Consider the following 16,663-nt stretch of genomic DNA (forward strand, 5'->3'; position numbering starts at 1 on the left):
AGCGACAGACGGGCCTCGGCTAAACGCGGCCGAGGGCCGTCCGTCGATCAGCCGTCTCCGTCTCTCCGCACTTCACCTTGTGCACGTCTCCAGTCGCATCTATTTAGTGGCTACGGAAGAAGGCATGCGAGTCACCGATGCTATCCGCAGCATGATATTATCGCATTTGTTTCTAGTACGCCTATCTATGACCTCAGACAGGAAACTCCATCCCGTTCACATGCTTCCCCGTTCGATCAAACGCTAAACACCTTTTCTGGCTCGAATACCTTGGCCTGCGAGAAGTAATAACCTCGCTGGTTCGCCACAATGCGTTTCCCGGTTCGATTGTCCGTAAAGTCGCAGTTGTAATGTGTATGCCCGAATGCCCACAGCCGCACCTGGGGCTTTTCCCAGCACGGTTCACCGGCGAGATCCGTCGCGAACGCCGACGAGATGGGGCTCTTCGCATGGACGGGATCAACCGCTGATGGTGCAACCGTCGGGCTGTGATGGCTGAAGATTACGATCTTGTGGTGCGGGTCCGATCTGGCGATGTCAGAGACTTGGTCGTTGAGCCAGGCACGATCGGCTTCGTGCGCAGCGCAGTGATCCTCCACCGTCCAGTCTTTGATGTAGTAAAAGTCGTTGAGGCCGAAGCTGACCCGCTCTTCCTGCATCTCGCTGACCTTGGTGTGAAATGTGCATCCCAGGACGGTGATATCCGGGGTTAGGGCATATCGTGTTTGGTCGAGCAGGACGAACTCTCCTAGCTGGTGAGGTCCGCGTGGGTTGGTTTGGGCTCGTTTGCGGCTAATGTCGTCGGAGAACTGCCGCAGTTTCCTTCTCACCTCCGGCCAGCTGGAATGGAAAGGCTCGTGGTTCCCCGGCACGAAGAAGACGATCTCGAATTTGCGCAGCTGGTCTTCGATGAACAGGAGGAAGCCATCGTCCCTGACGTTGCCGATGTCGCCTAGGAGGGCTAGGTAGGGTGCTTTGGGCGATATCTCGAACAGATCGTATGCAACAGGGTTTTCTAGGTGCAGATCCGAGACGATCTGGAACCGTGCCATCTCTAGTGAGGGGCTGGACCTCCCTTGGTCCGCAATCAACAAGCTGTTAAGCGCCCTTGGCTCGGACAGGAGCCCTGCAACCGCTCTGGGGGATCACACGGCGCACTGACTAGCTCGATGAATGAGGGGAACGGAGGGCCCTCTCCACTCTGGTCCGTCCGTTCAGGGTCCTCCAGGGGATGACTGGAGCTGTTATTGCCGCCGACTGTGACTCGGTTCTATTCTTGTTCGGGCTCGACCACTCACACGCCGCCTTTGCGATGAGTGGCGGTGCAAGTGTGATGTGATGGAATGTGGCGCAGTCTGCCAAGAGCGGACGGCGCGATTATGTCACTCGCCCTCTGCCATTCATTCAGCGATGATCCCCCCCCAATCGTCTGCCTGCCGTGGTGCAGGCAGGTATTTATTGTCGGTCTGTGTGCTGGGGCCAAATCCTTCCTCTTCTCCTCTATTTTCCCTCCGTTGGCTTCTCTGGACTGCGGTCTATTGTGTTGTCTCTCACTTAATCAATAGCTAGGCAGCGGCTGCGCAGCGTTATCAGTTCCCCGCAAAGTCCCCCCACTCGGTACAGGGTCTTCGTGATTCTGCCTACGTCAGTTCCTGAGGGATTCGGCCATGGCTTCCACCATTCATGACCCCAGACTCCTCTACAGCATTAACAATATCCGTGCTTTTCACCTCCAAAATGGCGAAGAGACGGAACTTACCCCGTCTGGTCCCCAGACTCTCTCGCTCCTGATGGTCCCAACCAGAACTAGCTCACCTGGAAACTCCTTCTCGACGCCTCCCCCCGATACTTCTGCTGAGGAAGACTTCTACCTTCACTTGCACCTACCACCGGAGCTGGATCTGGCGCTCCCTGCCACCACCCAGATCTTCCACCAGCATCCCGACAGCTACTTGATTCCTCGCTGGGATCTGGGTCACGAGGCCGGTGCATTCATTCGCATCCAGTTTCCAGGAGTTGGCTCCGGCCCGGGTAGGGTGACACAGGATGACGTGGATACTTTTGAGACTATCCTGGCGCAATGCACTGCGTTCCTCGAACGCGCACCCCCGCCCAGTGACCACGCTCCGTATAACCCTGCGGCGTATGCGCCTAATGAAGGGTACATCTCTTCTCCTGGCCTTGACCAAGATGATTCACATGGCCGGATTGTTCTGGTAGATGAGGAAGATGGCAGCGTTGTGGGTGAGATGGAGGGATATGATGTGGTTGAGAAGCCTGGGGTCCAACCCGGCTCAAAGAGTGCGTACTGGCTGCTCCTGATTTGTGAGCTTTGCTAACAGGTGTCGCTGTGATAGGACCTGTGGAGGTTGAACTTCCTAACGAGGGTGAGGGCAATCAAGTCCGAGTCAGCAATGTCTCCGAGGAATACCTGCGGATGGCCCGTCACCCGGCCTACAAGGACTCCACGATCGTCCAAACATCAGCGACAGCCTCCCGCTTGATCGTTACCGGGTCTTCTTATCTTGCGAACGCCCTCACGAGTGGTGCGGAAAGTTTCACCAGGAAGACCAAACCCAACCCTAAGCCCATGACCTTCTCGGAGACCACACACTCGCGGATCAGAAGAGTCGGCACCTTCTCGCAGGGTGCTGCCGACCTCTCTGCCAAGACAGTTGGGCAAGTTGGTAAATACGCACAGAACATCGGTGCATCCCTGGCCCGCCGCAAGGAGAATGACAGACAGAGAGGGGTGGAGAGGTATGGAAATGACTACAAGCCGGGCATTCTGAACAAGTCGATGATTGCGTTCTCGACTTTGACGGATGGCATCGAACAAAGTGCCCGTAACGTACTGATCTCGGGCTCGACTGCTGCCAGTACCATGATCGGACATCGCTACGGCGAACAGGCGGGCTCCGTGGCCTCCAATCTGACTGGCGGGGTCAAGAATGTTGGTCTCGTGTACATTGATGCCGCGGGCGTGAGTCGCAAGGCGATGATAAAATCTGTTGCCAGGGGCATGGTTGTCGGGCGCATGCGAAATGGGGAACAGGTTGTCGTCGGCAGTGGTGACGGCGGGGATGTTCCCCCTGGAGCAGCAGGTCCAGCCCAAGGTCCACCCCAGCAACAGCCTTGGGCAGGCCGTCCTCCGGTGGTGAGACGTCCGTCCTCGAGTTCGACTCCTCCGCCTGCATACGGTGCTCCGGGCACTACTTCGCTGGGCGGTATATCTATGTCTGGGGGTCGGCGTTGATTCGGATCTGCTGTATCTGATGCGTGACTGTTTCCCGGGTTCTTTACTCTGATTACTGTATGATCTTATGATCTTATGATTGATGCTTGGGGTTGATTGTTCTTGTGGTTCTTCCCTGCTGTTCTTTATGTATCTATGATATGGTCTGCTGGGTAATGCAGTGTACAGCTTGACTACGACCTCATAGTTAGCATGTATATGGATTATTCGAACACCGACGTGTCTAGTCCTGTGTATTGTAGTATATATTGAGTGACGATAGTTGCCTGAACTGCATTCATCCTCCCGAAAGTCAATCGGCCCCATACTACTACGTCCTCCCGGTGCTGAGATGCCAATGTCATTAGATTCTATGGGTGCAAATACAGCATAGAGAGCTATCATCCCGGTGCCCTCGTTGGAAGTCCTCCAACTGAGTGACCCCATGACGTCCTCAAAGTTTGTTTCTATTTCCTGTATTTACATTCACTGTGCCTCTACTCTTTCATCTCCTTGATATTAGTATATGGTCTGAGTTACTCGGTCTCGTGAGCAATATACTGTTTGATCTGGCTCAAGACACATATTGATCAGTAATTATCATTCTGTTGCTCTACTATTCATATTCAAACGGCACCCAACCGTCCTGAATAACCCCCCTACGACCAGTTTCTCATCAAACAAGATATATAATGGTAAAGCAAACACAAACTTACAATGAAATAATATCTTAAACCCTGCATGGCTCTATAGCGCACAATTCAACACATATAAACTCGAAAATAATCACAACCCATCCCTCTATATCCACCATCCTTCCCAATTCGCTTATAATATACAATCAACTACCTCCACCTAGAGCTTCCTTCTGTGACGAGTTTGCTTTAGCCACATTATTTTAAAATATGAGCACCATTTCAAGAACAAGACAATATGGCCGAGCGGTCTAAGGCGATAGACTAGAAATCTATTCTCTTCGGAGGCGTCGGTTCAAATCCGACTGTTGTCGTTTCTTTTTTTCCATCCCACCACCTTGGTGGGCTTCCTTTTTTCTGCATGTGGATATTCATGTGGTGCTGTGGTGGTGCCGTGGTGGGTCTGTGCCGTGAGTGGAGATGTTATTATTCATTTTTTTTTGGCTCCACGGAGGATGCCGATTTGGTTTGAGTGGATTGGATTAATAGCATACCTAGGATAGGATAGGATTGGATGGGATAGAGTAAGTGGGTGGGGAGGATTGGTTGGTCCCTGGTTCTGGTTGTTAGTCTACTGTTGTATGGAGTAGTAGATGGTTCTATGTTGGATGGAAGGATTGGACATGTGAATACTAGATATCTAGGGTTTAATATACTGACTAGATTGTATGTCTCAGGTCGAATTAGCTGGCACCCATGTGACAACACCAGGTACTAGTACTCCGTCGACGAAAGCAGAAATAGGTTTACGCACTTATCCAAAAAATATGGTATCTCTCAGGGATACCATCCAACCATGCTGGCAACCACATGCAGACACGAGGACTTAGTCCTGCAGACCGCGCATAGCATAGCTAGCTAGCCTTCGCAAGTTGCATAAAGCACCATTCAAGAATTCCAATATCCAGATATCCAAGCTAGGACACTAGTCAAATTGTCAAATCAGACAAATCCCGATCATCGGAAGCGCCCTGCAATCCACGAGTCAGTGGATTCTCAATGATCGCCGGTTGAGTAACCAGCAAGATTGGATGTGCCTGAATGAACAGCGCCTCCGCGCCTAGCATGTATGCAGATTGCCGCTGGATATTATCAGGAGTGACAACTTGTGCGACGTATCGTGCTGGGATGGGTGATTGCGGAGAACAAGTGAATTATGTTATGCTTGTGGTTGTGAGTGCAGAAACTGGTGTCATCTAACCGGGAAAGGAAAAGAGTAGTAAGAGGGGCAGTGGGAGTGGACATGTGATGGTTCGTGACATCCATGTCGAGGGGATAACCTAGGCACAGAATGCACCACCCAGATCCGATGGGTTCGGAGGAAACCGCCAGAGGGGAGAGCCGATAAGGCTGTGGCTGTGAGATCTCCCCGACAACCAGACCGACGGGCAAGGGATCGAAACCGATGTACTTCATCCTGGCGCAATAGTCAGGAATAGGCAGTGTCAAACATACCCAGGACATACGTAATGGGTAAATCTCCGACAGTCGCGATGCTGGGGTAACGAACCGGTCATCCTGCGGCGGCGTGCGTAGCGTACCCAAACACGGAGAGTCACACTGCAACCTGCCCAGGCGGAGCGAATCAATAAGTCTCCTTGATTGAGCAGGGGCCTTCCTGGGAATATCCCTGTCGCGCGTTGCTATTTTGGAGGGGTTGGCTTGACGGCCCCCTCTCGGATCAGACTAGGCTGTCAGCTTTTAATTTAAGTAGCTGAGTGAGCTGCATCCTAGCTACAGGCTAAGGTAGCTAGCTGATCAAGTTCGGTTTCAGGTCGTGGGACGGCGGAGAGTCAGCATGGTCTTAGTTGGCAGTCGATGGTCAAGTAAGAATGGTGGGCAATGGAGGGAGGGTATGGGGTGAATAGGTCGTATCGCTCGATGGAGTAGAGTTGAGAAGACTGGAAGGTCTATCGAACATGTAGAATGAATTTAGAAGATCAGATATCTGGAAATATGATCCATAACCCAAGGGATAGGACAGCCTTCAGCGATGTTAACCTAAATAAGCTCGGCCCTGATAGGCAATCATTGGGTCGCGATCATGGATCACGCCAGTTGGACGAACCCTAGACGACTAGTATCGACCTAGTGGGATATCCCTACCGTGGAGAGAATACCCACGGGTCAGGACGGGGCGAGATACAATATTTACAGTGTATTCCGTCTAGTGTACAGAGGTTTCTGGAGAATCCATGGATGATCTCTCGAGTGGAACTGAGTGCTAATGCGATGACTACTGTAAGTGCTAAGCGCGGTCCCCTGCTAGGCGGTGGTACCTAAGGCAGGTACCGTGGACGGCGTGACCGGAGGTACCTCAGTACCTGAGGTGTCCAGGCCGGTAATCTTCCGGACCACCAATCAGCGGCCGGGCGCAGGCGATGACTGCCCGGTTAGTCGCTGTAATGACGATCGGCTGCCCCAGCGGCTCTACCAGCGACTTTCCGTGCCGGCTTGAAACAGTGGTTCGATGCCCCTGATGACTTGGCATCCTCTCATTCCTGCCTCTTTGTCGGCCTGGCTGCTGGCTGATATCATCCATCCATTCACGATTGGGAGCCCCGTGTGGTCTGCTGATCGGCTGGAGGTAGCGTACGGCAGACACCTCCAGCACATGTTCGTGATCTAGAAGTACAAAACTCAAAGTTCCAAGTTGTAGATAGATGGTCTAATCCAGGGAAAGCAGCAGACTAGCAGCGCACACGGTCATAACCCGAGTTCTGACCCGACTGGGAAACCCCCAACGGCCGGTCGAACCAGGCAAGGGACACCACCCACGTTCAGGCCCTTGTTTTAGTCTTTCCTTGGGATCGGGCGTCCATCGCCCTCTTCATTTTTTTTTTTTTTTTCTCCCTGGAGGCAGAATAAGTAAAAAGAAAGAAAAAGGAAAAAGGAAAACAAGAGCATTTCGTCACCTCGTGAGTTCTGCGACCATCATGTATACATTAGGTAGCTAGGTCAGTTGGTCTTCCCCACTAACGTTCTAGAGTCAGTTCCAGTCCACTCGTATCGCCCAGTGCCCAGTAGCATCCCTCACTCCTCCATTATTTCCGAGCCCAATGCAGCATCAGTACAGTATCCAGTACCCAGTGATGGGTGAAGTCAGAAATATCGGGCTGCCCTGATAATCTCTGGAGCTGGGATTTGTTTTGGGTAATTTTGACTAATAAAGTATTCTTTTTCGATGCCATGTCGCTTTACCGCTGGGTTTGCTGCTGATTTTAAATTGGGGCGGCGATGATTATTCCTGGCAAAGAGATCCGACCCGTTGACCCGCTTTTGCTTTCCCCAGCCAGCAAGTCCAGCACAGCAAAGCAAAGCCGCCAGTGACGGATGATTCGGTGGGCAGGTAAGGTCGAAATTCCGCGCCTGTAGGTTGGTAGTAAGGTACCCACGATGTATACAGTAAGTAGTAGTCACTACGTAGGTACTAAGCATGTATCTATGTTAGCAGGAAGCCATCATAATAATATCGGGTCTATATTAGTATTTTATTAGTAGCATGATGAGGACAATAATGATTAGTTTCTAGTCGAATTGCTTCACTACCGCCATCTCTCTTCTTCTTCCCATCACCATCTTCCTCCTCCTCTTCCTCCATCTTCTTTTTCCTCGTTTTTTTCCTTTTTTGTCCTTCCTGTTCCCCTTCTCTTCCCTTTGTGTTCTCTTCTTCTTCTCTTCTTCCTCCCTCGGGCACCTCATCCCCCCTGGGTTGGCTCGTCTCTCCCTGGGCCTTGATCGCGCCGGTCTTCCTTCTCCCCTCGCGCCGCCCCCCCCTGTCCGTGTCCGGTCCCTCCTCCACCAGCACCCCTCTTGTCCTCTTGTCGTGGCTACCGCTACTGCTGCTACTACTGCTGCTGCTGCTGCCGGTTGCTGCTGGTGGCTGCATCTCCAATCTTCCCTTCCCCCTCCCTCAATTTCCCTTTCCCGTCGATCATGCTCCTCAACGCAGTCTACACTCTGCCCTGTCAATTCCTCCAGAAGTGCTGAAATCGGTGCCGCGCCTGGGACGAGTCTACCAAGCTCTCCCGTCGAGTCCCGTCGAGTCCCGCCGTGCTAGCAACAAGTAGTGGCTCGTGGTGGTTAAATTCGCGTCTCCCGAGGCTGCTCCCTTCCCGCCCGCGTCGGTCTCGTCGCTCCGATCTCCAATTCCTCCCTCTTCGAGCCGCAGACTCTCCCCCCCAACGCATTACCCACCTGGGTAGCGATTACTCGTGGGCAGAGGCAAAGGACGAGAGTCAATTCTGCAGTGCAGATATTTCCCCTTTCCTGCTGTGACCGAAAACAGAAATTAGAGAGAAAAAAAAAGAGAAAAGAAAGAAAGAAAAATCGGAATTCGCAAGAACAACCAGCTTATGCGTTTCTTTGACAAACGCGATTATTGATTCCTCTGGTTCTTTATTTCGCCGACGTCTCGCTGCGTGAACCTTGGCTGGTTGCCTGACCTGGTGTCCTCCCTTTACCAACCACCGCTGCGTCGTTTGGGATTCAATACCTGTCAGTCGCTACCCTTGCCATCCCTTATCGGTGGTTCAGATGGAACCCCCGATGACTGAGACTAACTCGACACCACAGCTCAGCTGCCCGACCGGACCCTCCAGCTCCGGATCGATCGGTCACAGGTCCCTGAAAAAAGAAAGAAAAACCAAAATTTCTTCGTGATACCCTCTGGAGGGCTTGGACGTGTCGGACCTCCGTCGCCGATCGCAATTGCTCCAACAGAGCGAACCGAGGTGATCGCTCATCTGCCCGTCCCACGTCTGCCTGAAGAGGCTGTCTCGGACCGTACACGCAGCAGTCCTCATTCCAAGGCTCTGCTGCGTCTGCAATAATCGAAGGTATGTTATCTACTGCCATACACCGTCTCCGCACTGCAAAGATCGATCTACCCCTCCTCTACATCCCTGCCGCTCCAGCTCCGTCGTGGTGACTATGCGCCGCTGCACCGATCCTGATTTGAGTCGGCGCGACAGTCACGGCGAGAGAGCGCGGTTCGCACCGCGTGAGTGATGCAGCGCTAACGGTTCAGCAGCTAGCCTCCTTTTCGGTCCTGACAGCTTCTTCGGCTATGAACGACCCCCAATCGCAGTCCCTGCCGCTTCCCACCCATGCATCCCCAGCCTTGACCCCCGCCGCGCCCTCGTCCGAGCAGGACTACAATCGCTCCCCCATCTATCCTGATCTCCTGGGGGCTCCGCCTGTCCCCCCGCCGCGGACGTCGTCAACCCACCGGAGTCACCATGGTCCCGGAGAGAAGACTTCAAGCTCACGTCACGGGAAAAACAAAGCCGAGGACCGGAGCGCAAGGAGGGGGGACGATACTCAGTTTCACCCAGTGATATCGCCTGAGGAATTTTCACAGGGTACGAGCGCCCGTGCGCCGGCAGCACCGTCCTCTGCTAGCGCCCCGCACCCGGAGGAAAACATGGAGGCTTATTCCAGCCAGGCAGCCTTGATGAAGGAGTCGAGTACGGTTCTCAACCAGGTCCTAGTGAGTGATCCGTCGGTGGATATCGAGCGCGAGCAGGTACGGCAGGCAGGCTCATCGGTATCGCCCTCGACGGAGAGTGCTCCGGCGTCGGGGCTGGGCTTGGTGGGGAGCGATGGTGTGGACGATGGAGGTCGAGGTGGGCTGCGCAGTCGACACGACTACTCGGACCAGGCCGCCAAGCGCAAAGAGACGACGTTCGGCCAGTACATCCTCGGACAAACATTGGGAGAGGGCGAGTTCGGTAAGGTCAAACTGGGGTGGAAGCGCGACGGCACCATTCAGGTCGCCATCAAGCTCATCCGTCGGGAGTCGCTGGGGTCGAATCCCAGCCGGTTACCCAAGATCTATCGGGAGATTTCGATCTTGCGAGACCTGGCCCACCCGAACATCGTTCGGCTCCACGAGATGGTCGAGACGGACCGTCACATTGGTATCATCATGGAGTATGCCTCTGGCGGCGAGCTTTTCGACCACATCTTGAACAATCGGTATCTGAAGGACAATGCCGCCCGACGCCTGTTTGCGCAACTCATTTCGGGCGTGGGCTATCTCCACAAGAAGGGAATCGTTCACCGTGATCTGAAGCTGGAAAATTTGTTGCTGGACCGCAATCGTAATATTATCATCACGGATTTTGGTTTCGCCAATACCTTTGACCCGGTGGATGAGCTGGGCGAGGAGATTGAATACAACCTGACCAACAAGGAGTTCGTGAAGCGAATGCGCCTCGACCGACCCAACGCCAAGGGCTTGCGGCGGGGGGATTTGATGCAAACCAGCTGTGGAAGTCCTTGTTATGCCGCGCCGGAGCTTGTGGTCAGCGATTCGCTCTACACGGGACGCAAAGTCGACGTGTGGAGCTGTGGTGTCATTCTGGTGGGTAGCCCTCGGGCGGTCCACGATTCACAAAGCTAACGGTTCGATAGTATGCCATGCTCGCAGGCTATTTGCCTTTCGATGATGATCCGGCCAACCCGGACGGTGATAATATCAACCTGCTGTACAAGTACATTGTCACCACGCCCCTAACCTTCCCTGAATATGTGACCCCCCACGCTCGCGATCTTTTGCGACGAATCCTGGTGCCCGATCCGCGAAAGCGGGCCGACCTGTTCGAGGTTGCCCGGCACAGCTGGCTGAGCGAGTACTCGCATATCGTCTCTCACATCACCAGCAGCACTACCAAGGTTGCGGACATCGCCAACACGACGGTCTCTCAGGGTATGGACTCCCCGACGAACTCCGCCGGTGCAGTCGCTGATCGAGCAGAAGCGCACAAAGAAGCCCCGTCGCTGGCCCGCAGTGCATCCGTCCGCGAACCTCCCAAGACCTACCAGAACCCGGTTTCTTCGGTGGGTGGCCTGATCCACCATGCTGGCGATATCTCGCAGGAGCAAGCGGCCGAACGGTCCAAGACCCCTCGCGACACGAAACGACGGACGGTCCAGGTCGAGTACGTTGCTCCCCAGTCTCAGACGGTGAGAGGCGAAGCGCCTGGTGTGGAGTCGGGGATCGCCGAGACATCTGGGCCGTCGGAACCTCGACCGACGAGGGCCCGGTCTAACAGCCGAGGGGTGGCGCCGAATATGCCATCGGGCACCTTGGCTCAAGATAAGTCTGGCGCATCAAGCATGCGGACCGAACCCAAGGCAGCTGCTGGCCCGGCGCCGGCGCCTGCACCGGGGCATCTGCCTCGCTCCACCTCGGACAGCACTGCTCTCACCGGAACGGCCCCGGCTCCCTATGCGACACGCCCCACGACCGGTGGCTCCATGGCCTCGTTCAACGCTGGTCGTTTGCCATCACGAGGATCGTATGGACAGCCGGTGGCACCGACCGTGGCCGCCACGAACGCCGAGGGTCGACTCGCCCAGCCGAAGAGCAAGCAATATGTCATCTCCGCTCCTCTGCCGCAAGATTCGTCGCAGCAATCCATCGGGCAGCCCAGTACGCAGCAGCTCCCTGCCAAGTTCAATACGACCCCCCAACAAGAACCCCCCAAGGGCCACAAGAGGTCCAACACGGTATCCAGCATCGGCGAGAAGCTGTTTGGGCGGTCTGGCTCGATTTTTGGCGGACGGGGAGGGCAGGGTAACGGTCCTCGGCAGAGAAGTGGCAAGCGGTATCCTCCCACGAGCATGAAAGATCCCTACGGCGGAGACGACACTCGGATGTCTGTGGATTCACGACGGTCCGTCCAGTACGGGTATAACCGCAAGACCAGCGAGGCTGGCGTGGAGGGCAGGCCTCGAAGGTTCTCTTTCCTACCGCCCTCGTTCTCGCTGAAGGGGTTCTCTTCCAGCCGCTCACAAACCCCCGATGAAGAGTCGCAAACTGACCGCTCTACCGAAAACCGCGTGGAACCGCGCCCGTCGACCAGCGCCATGCAGGCACGGACGCGCGCTGCCAGCTATGGGACACAGGATGCGATCAACATGGCGCCCGAGGGTGCGCCGGGGGATGAGATCCTAACCCAGGAGGAGCCGGTCAACTACCAGGCGCGGATTGACCAACAATTTGCCGTTCTGCATTCGAACCAGTCGGGGCAGTCGGGCATCTACCAACCGACGTCTTACAGCGTGACCTCGGCCGAACAGGTGTATCCGAATGACAACGATCATTATTACCGGAACCAGTACGCCAACCACTCGGCGCCCAACTACTACGAGGATTACACTGGCCCGTTGGACAAGGCGCCGCGGCCGTCGATGCAGGGTGGCCGACCTGGGCGCGGGGGCGTGTTGCCCAAGAACCACCGCAAGTTCGCCGACGCCTACGAGTACGAGCGGGACCTGGCGCACCGTCCAGGCAGCTCGGGGGCGGCCCGGAAAGTGATGGATTTCTTCCGTCGACGCGCCAAGTCGAGAGCCGGCGACGACCGGTAGATTGGCTTCAGGTCTGTACTAGCATGTTAATTTCGACCTACTGGGCTCGACCGTTAGGCCTTGGCGGGGCCGGTTGGTTACTGCGGTAGAACCACCAAGAACGACAGGCAGTTCTAAACTAATAAACCTGCTTGCGATTCGGGCATGACGTCGATCTCCAAGGCTGCAGGCGCCACCCCTTTGAGGAGACCGGTTCGCCGTGTCGACTGGCCTCCGGTGGAGTGGCCGTCAGCGCTTGGATTCCGCAAGGAGAGCCGAACGGTTAATTGGATACCCCGTGATACCCACGCAGATTCCTTCCCAGTTGCAGCTCTCGATTTCGCATTGTACCAGCAACCGTTTGCGCATACATATCCCTACCTCGCATGTTTTGATTTCTTGTGCCCCATAAGCCATATTTCCTTTGTTCAAATTTTCGTTTTCTTCCCTGTCACTATAGTACTGATTGTAAATTGATTTGTTTCTCCCCTACCCTTCTCGACGTGGTGTTGGTGCTGCGGCTATTTATTCCTCTCAGGATTATTTGTGGTTAATTTAATAGTTATTGATGGTGTGAACAGTGAGCATTTCTTCTGCTGTTCATTGGTGGATGTTGCATGCCGTGGGCAATAGTATAGTGCGATGATCAACTGATTGAACTGAGGCGTACATCCTTGCAGCGTATTCTCAAGAACCATGTATCTAATACCTCTATCAATCTATCTATAGCATCAGCAGTACTGCCCGCTGCATCCGTAGTGAGTAGTCTGACATGGGGCTAAAACCAACCGGATAAAGCCTGAACCATAGTGGTTTCGGGCCGTGGCTGTGATGAATCCCTGTCCCCTCCCCTGTAGATCCAAAATCGATCCACCCTCGGTCAGCCTCATGCTTAGACTATGTGGGGTATCCTCACAGCCTCAACGGTCAGCTGGTCTGTGTTTGGGGAACTTAGCTGGATTGATGGGAGGTAGCTGAGGTGAAACCGCGGATGTGTTGGGCTGGCTGATTGCTTACCTGCATAGTATACTACATTGTATATCCTGAGGCTCAGCTGTTGGGGTCTAGGATTTATTTCGGGTAGATGTAGATGTCGATGTAGCTGTAGCTGTAGCTGTGGATATTGTTGGTAACTGGGTATCGATAGAGCAATAATTGCATGAAGTGATAATCTGTTGTTGGATATACCGATGGGCGGGTGTACTCTGTAGTAGTATGCGCGCTGTTGATTCCGGGACATCTAGATACGGAGTACATACTAAACAGCTAGGATACGATAGGATAGATAGATACCTCACATGTTATTTCAATCGATATCTTTCGTGCCCTCGATCTTCCAGAGCGCTGTGTATTCAATAGACTTCGGATATAGTGTAGAAGACGTAGTCAAGAATGTAGTCATCATCCTGGTAGGACAATAATGGTTTTTTATCCTATTGAACGCCGTTCTTTCTTTCTCAGTGAAGTTGAGAAATGTATCTGACATTCGTAGCCTTTTGTTTTTGGGAGGCGTTGGAGAAAGTAAATGGGGTAGGAGAAGTAGAGGAGAGTAGGAGGAAGATGGCTGACTTGTGTTTCCTGTCGGAGACTCCCCGGAGATTCGGCCCTTTCTCGTGTCACAATGGGCTCCCTCATTTATCCAGTCCCAGATCCCAAGAGACAAATTCTCTACTAAACACCACATTGGTCATACCAGAGTCTTCAAGCAAACGTATCATGATCGGTGCCCTCACGAATCTATAGTTTGGCTCTGTTTCGAAAATGATCACGCGGTTCATCAGTCGCGCCTTGCGCTCTTCATACACACACCAGCGGACCCGCTCCATGAGTGAGTTGATTGCATTCCATCATTAGAACTTTTGGTTACTGACATAAGGCTCTTGTCCAGGTGCCTTGACAAACCAGGTCCTATTCTCATATACCTCTGGCCGCTTTCTCTACAATGAGAATCTCCGACTCCGTGAGCGCTATACCCACTTCGACCTCCCCGCCCTGCTCCAAGAAGCCGAAAGACATCTTGGAACCAGCCACGGTCACGCGCGCTGTCTCACCAAGCTTGCTGAAGGAGGCTTCAATCGGGTATATCTTCTCACCATGGACGATGGGTTCCAGGCCATTATCAAAATCCCATACCCGATCACCGGGCCCAAACACTACGCGACCGCCAGTGAAGCTGCCACTCTGTACTACCTGCACGCCAAAGGCATCCCGGTGCCACGGGTGTATGGGTATGACTCTTCTGAGGATAATCCTGCCGGGGTAGAGTATCTCGTGATGGAAAAGGCTCCTGGTGTTGGTCTGGAGACGAAGTGGTCGAGCATGAGCAAACGCGAACGACATCAGCTCGCATCCACTTTTGTTGAGATTGAGAAAGTCTTCTTCAACATTCCTTTTGGGGCTACTGGGAGTATTTACTTCAAGAAAGATGTCCCTCCTGAGCTTCAAGCGGCATTATACATGCCTGAAACTGACAACGATGCCGAACACGAGACGCTTTGTATTGGCCCAACCGCGGACTATATGTTTTGGTATGGAAAACGGGCCGGCCTGGACCTGTATCGTGGACCATGTGGGTTCCCCCGATCAATATCCGTGGTGTGAATCTGACTATTATAGGGATCGATCCTAAGGAGTACCTCATGTCTATCGCGGAAAAAGAAATCCAGTGGACTCGGCTGTACGGGAAGGCCATGGAACTTGACTTTCCACACAATGGCGTGTTTCCAGGGGAGAAATCTCCCGAGCAGTACCTCTCTCTGCTGGACAAATATCTCGCCTTGGCTCCATATCTACTTCCAAGAGACACAACCAGTGCACCGAATCGACCCACTCTTCGTCATCCCGGTATGTTTCTTCTTTTTCTTCCCGAATATGACCTGACAAGTTCGAGACCTTAATCCAAATAACATCTTCATCTCGCCCGAGTCCGGCACCATTTCATGTATCGTCGACTGGCAGCATACGACGATTGCGCCTCGACTATTGGTGGCAGGTCACCCCCGCGCCTTCGAAAGCCCTGTGTCCGAAGAGACCTCCAATCTCCAAGAACCTTCGCTTCCCGTGGAGTACGAGACTCTGACAGGCCAGGAAAAGGCGGAAGCCGATGAACTGTACAACCGACGCCTTCTCTCGTATTACTATCGTATTTTGAATGGTCATTCCAACAAGCCACATCTTGCCGCTCTTCGTGATCCAATCCTCCTTCCACGTCAGCATCTCGTGGATCGGGCAGGAAGGCAATGGAGTGGGAATCTAATGACATTGAAGGGTGCTTTAGTTCGCATGGTCGACTACTGGCCTTATCTCCCGGAAACAGAAGGACTCTCGTGTCCGGTCCAATTTACCGAATCGGAAATCCATGGGTTTCACGAGGAGGAGGAGCTGTGGTTTAACTTGAATAAAGTCGTCAACCACTGGCGGGACCAACTTGGTGGTGTGAGCGAGGATGGCTGGATCAGCAATGAGCAGTATAGTGATGCTGTTCAAAAACTTGCGGAATTGAAAGCCTCGCTTATTGATACCGCGGAGGGAGACCAGGATGATATTCGTCTACTGGAGAGGGGGTGGTTGTTTAGAGATCGTGAAGAGATGAGTTGATTAAAAGCCCTCGTGGACAAATACAGATGTCGCTAGGGAGTAGGGACGTCCCATGGTCATAGATTCTGCAGATCCAAGGTTCTCTAGCTAGCTATGTATAGCAACAAAAGGTATCAAACAACCAACTTCACCCAATCAATGCATCAACGGTCATCGACTTCCTAAGTACGGAGTATATGGGGCAAGAATGGGAAACAAAAAAATCTGACAAGAGTGGGATTCGAACCCACGCCATCAAACGATGATCAGGAAGCTGTGAAGCTGAATATTAAGGTGGACCTTAACCTGACGCCTTGGACCAACTCGGCCATCTTGCCTTATTCATATATATGCCTTTGTTTTTATGTACTATTAGCGGGAGGGGGGGAGGATGAGTGGAGGATTAGTATTACCTTGTTTATCCGTCGGTGTGGATTTAGATAGAGCTACTGGACTATCTAGATGGAATAGGATTGGGTTGGATGGCGTGATTGTCATTAAGGACTGGGGAGGGCGCTAGTTCCAGGGCCGGGTCCACTTTAATTTACTTTTGGCGCTTACGGGATCGTAGTCTGCTGTCTGCTGTCTGCTGGTCGGGGGAAGGGAAGTCTCGCGACGGAGTAGGGAGTATAGTACGGAGTAGTAGGTATCTAGGTAGGTAGATGATGGGTGGAAGCGAAGTTAGGTTGGAGCTGTGGTGGTGGTGAATTATATATTCCGGTCAATGAAAACTCCCATTAGGCATTGTTATATAGAGTAGAGTAAATTGTTCATTATAGATAAATTCGCTGAATTACGATAC

At 53.2% G+C, this 16,663-nt stretch overlaps 4 protein-coding genes and 2 non-coding genes across 6 annotated transcripts; 4 read left to right on the plus strand and 2 right to left on the minus strand.

Annotated features, from left to right (window-relative positions):
* Window positions 1-4: 4 nt before the first annotated feature.
* On the minus strand, window positions 5-1,360 carry BO80DRAFT_132249 (Ser/Thr protein phosphatase superfamily). Its single transcript, XM_025713591.1, has one exon. It carries the CDS (start codon window positions 1,050-1,052, stop codon window positions 237-239), a length of 816 nt encoding a protein of 271 aa, XP_025579589.1. The 5' UTR covers window positions 1,053-1,360; the 3' UTR covers window positions 5-236.
* A 307-nt stretch (window positions 1,361-1,667) lies between these two features.
* On the plus strand, window positions 1,668-3,256 carry BO80DRAFT_431231 (senescence-associated domain-containing protein; the record flags this gene model as incomplete). Its single annotated transcript, XM_025720731.1, has 2 exons — window positions 1,668-2,301; window positions 2,358-3,256. 2 exons carry the CDS (start codon window positions 1,668-1,670, stop codon window positions 3,254-3,256), a joined length of 1,533 nt encoding a protein of 510 aa, XP_025579590.1.
* A 906-nt stretch (window positions 3,257-4,162) lies between these two features.
* Window positions 4,163-4,244, plus strand: BO80DRAFT_t25. The gene has a single exon. It is a non-coding gene; the product is annotated as a tRNA-Ser (tRNA).
* A 4,754-nt stretch (window positions 4,245-8,998) lies between these two features.
* BO80DRAFT_440858 (putative serine/threonine protein kinase (Kin4)) lies at window positions 8,999-12,306 on the plus strand (the record flags this gene model as incomplete). Its single annotated transcript, XM_025721154.1, has 2 exons — window positions 8,999-10,297; window positions 10,348-12,306. 2 exons carry the CDS (start codon window positions 8,999-9,001, stop codon window positions 12,304-12,306), a joined length of 3,258 nt encoding a protein of 1,085 aa, XP_025579591.1.
* A 2,073-nt stretch (window positions 12,307-14,379) lies between these two features.
* Window positions 14,380-15,882, plus strand: BO80DRAFT_451641 (phosphotransferase family protein; the record flags this gene model as incomplete). The annotated part of the gene is made up of 3 exons (XM_025721891.1): window positions 14,380-14,854; window positions 14,902-15,129; window positions 15,176-15,882. 3 exons carry the CDS (start codon window positions 14,380-14,382, stop codon window positions 15,880-15,882), a joined length of 1,410 nt encoding a protein of 469 aa, XP_025579592.1.
* A 205-nt stretch (window positions 15,883-16,087) lies between these two features.
* Window positions 16,088-16,199, minus strand: BO80DRAFT_t39. Its single transcript has one exon. It is a non-coding gene; the product is annotated as a tRNA-Leu (tRNA).
* Between the last annotated feature and the right edge of the window lie 464 nt (window positions 16,200-16,663).

Source organism: Aspergillus ibericus (genome assembly GCF_003184845.1).
Source record: "Aspergillus ibericus CBS 121593 unplaced genomic scaffold BO80scaffold_3, whole genome shotgun sequence".
In the NCBI taxonomy this organism is placed as follows: domain Eukaryota; kingdom Fungi; phylum Ascomycota; class Eurotiomycetes; order Eurotiales; family Aspergillaceae; genus Aspergillus; species Aspergillus ibericus.

Excerpts from the sequence above, each read along its gene's own strand:
- BO80DRAFT_132249 (XM_025713591.1), bottom strand. The coding sequence starts at position 1,052 with ATGGCACGGTTCCAGATCGTCTCGGATCTGCACCTAGAAAACCCTGTT.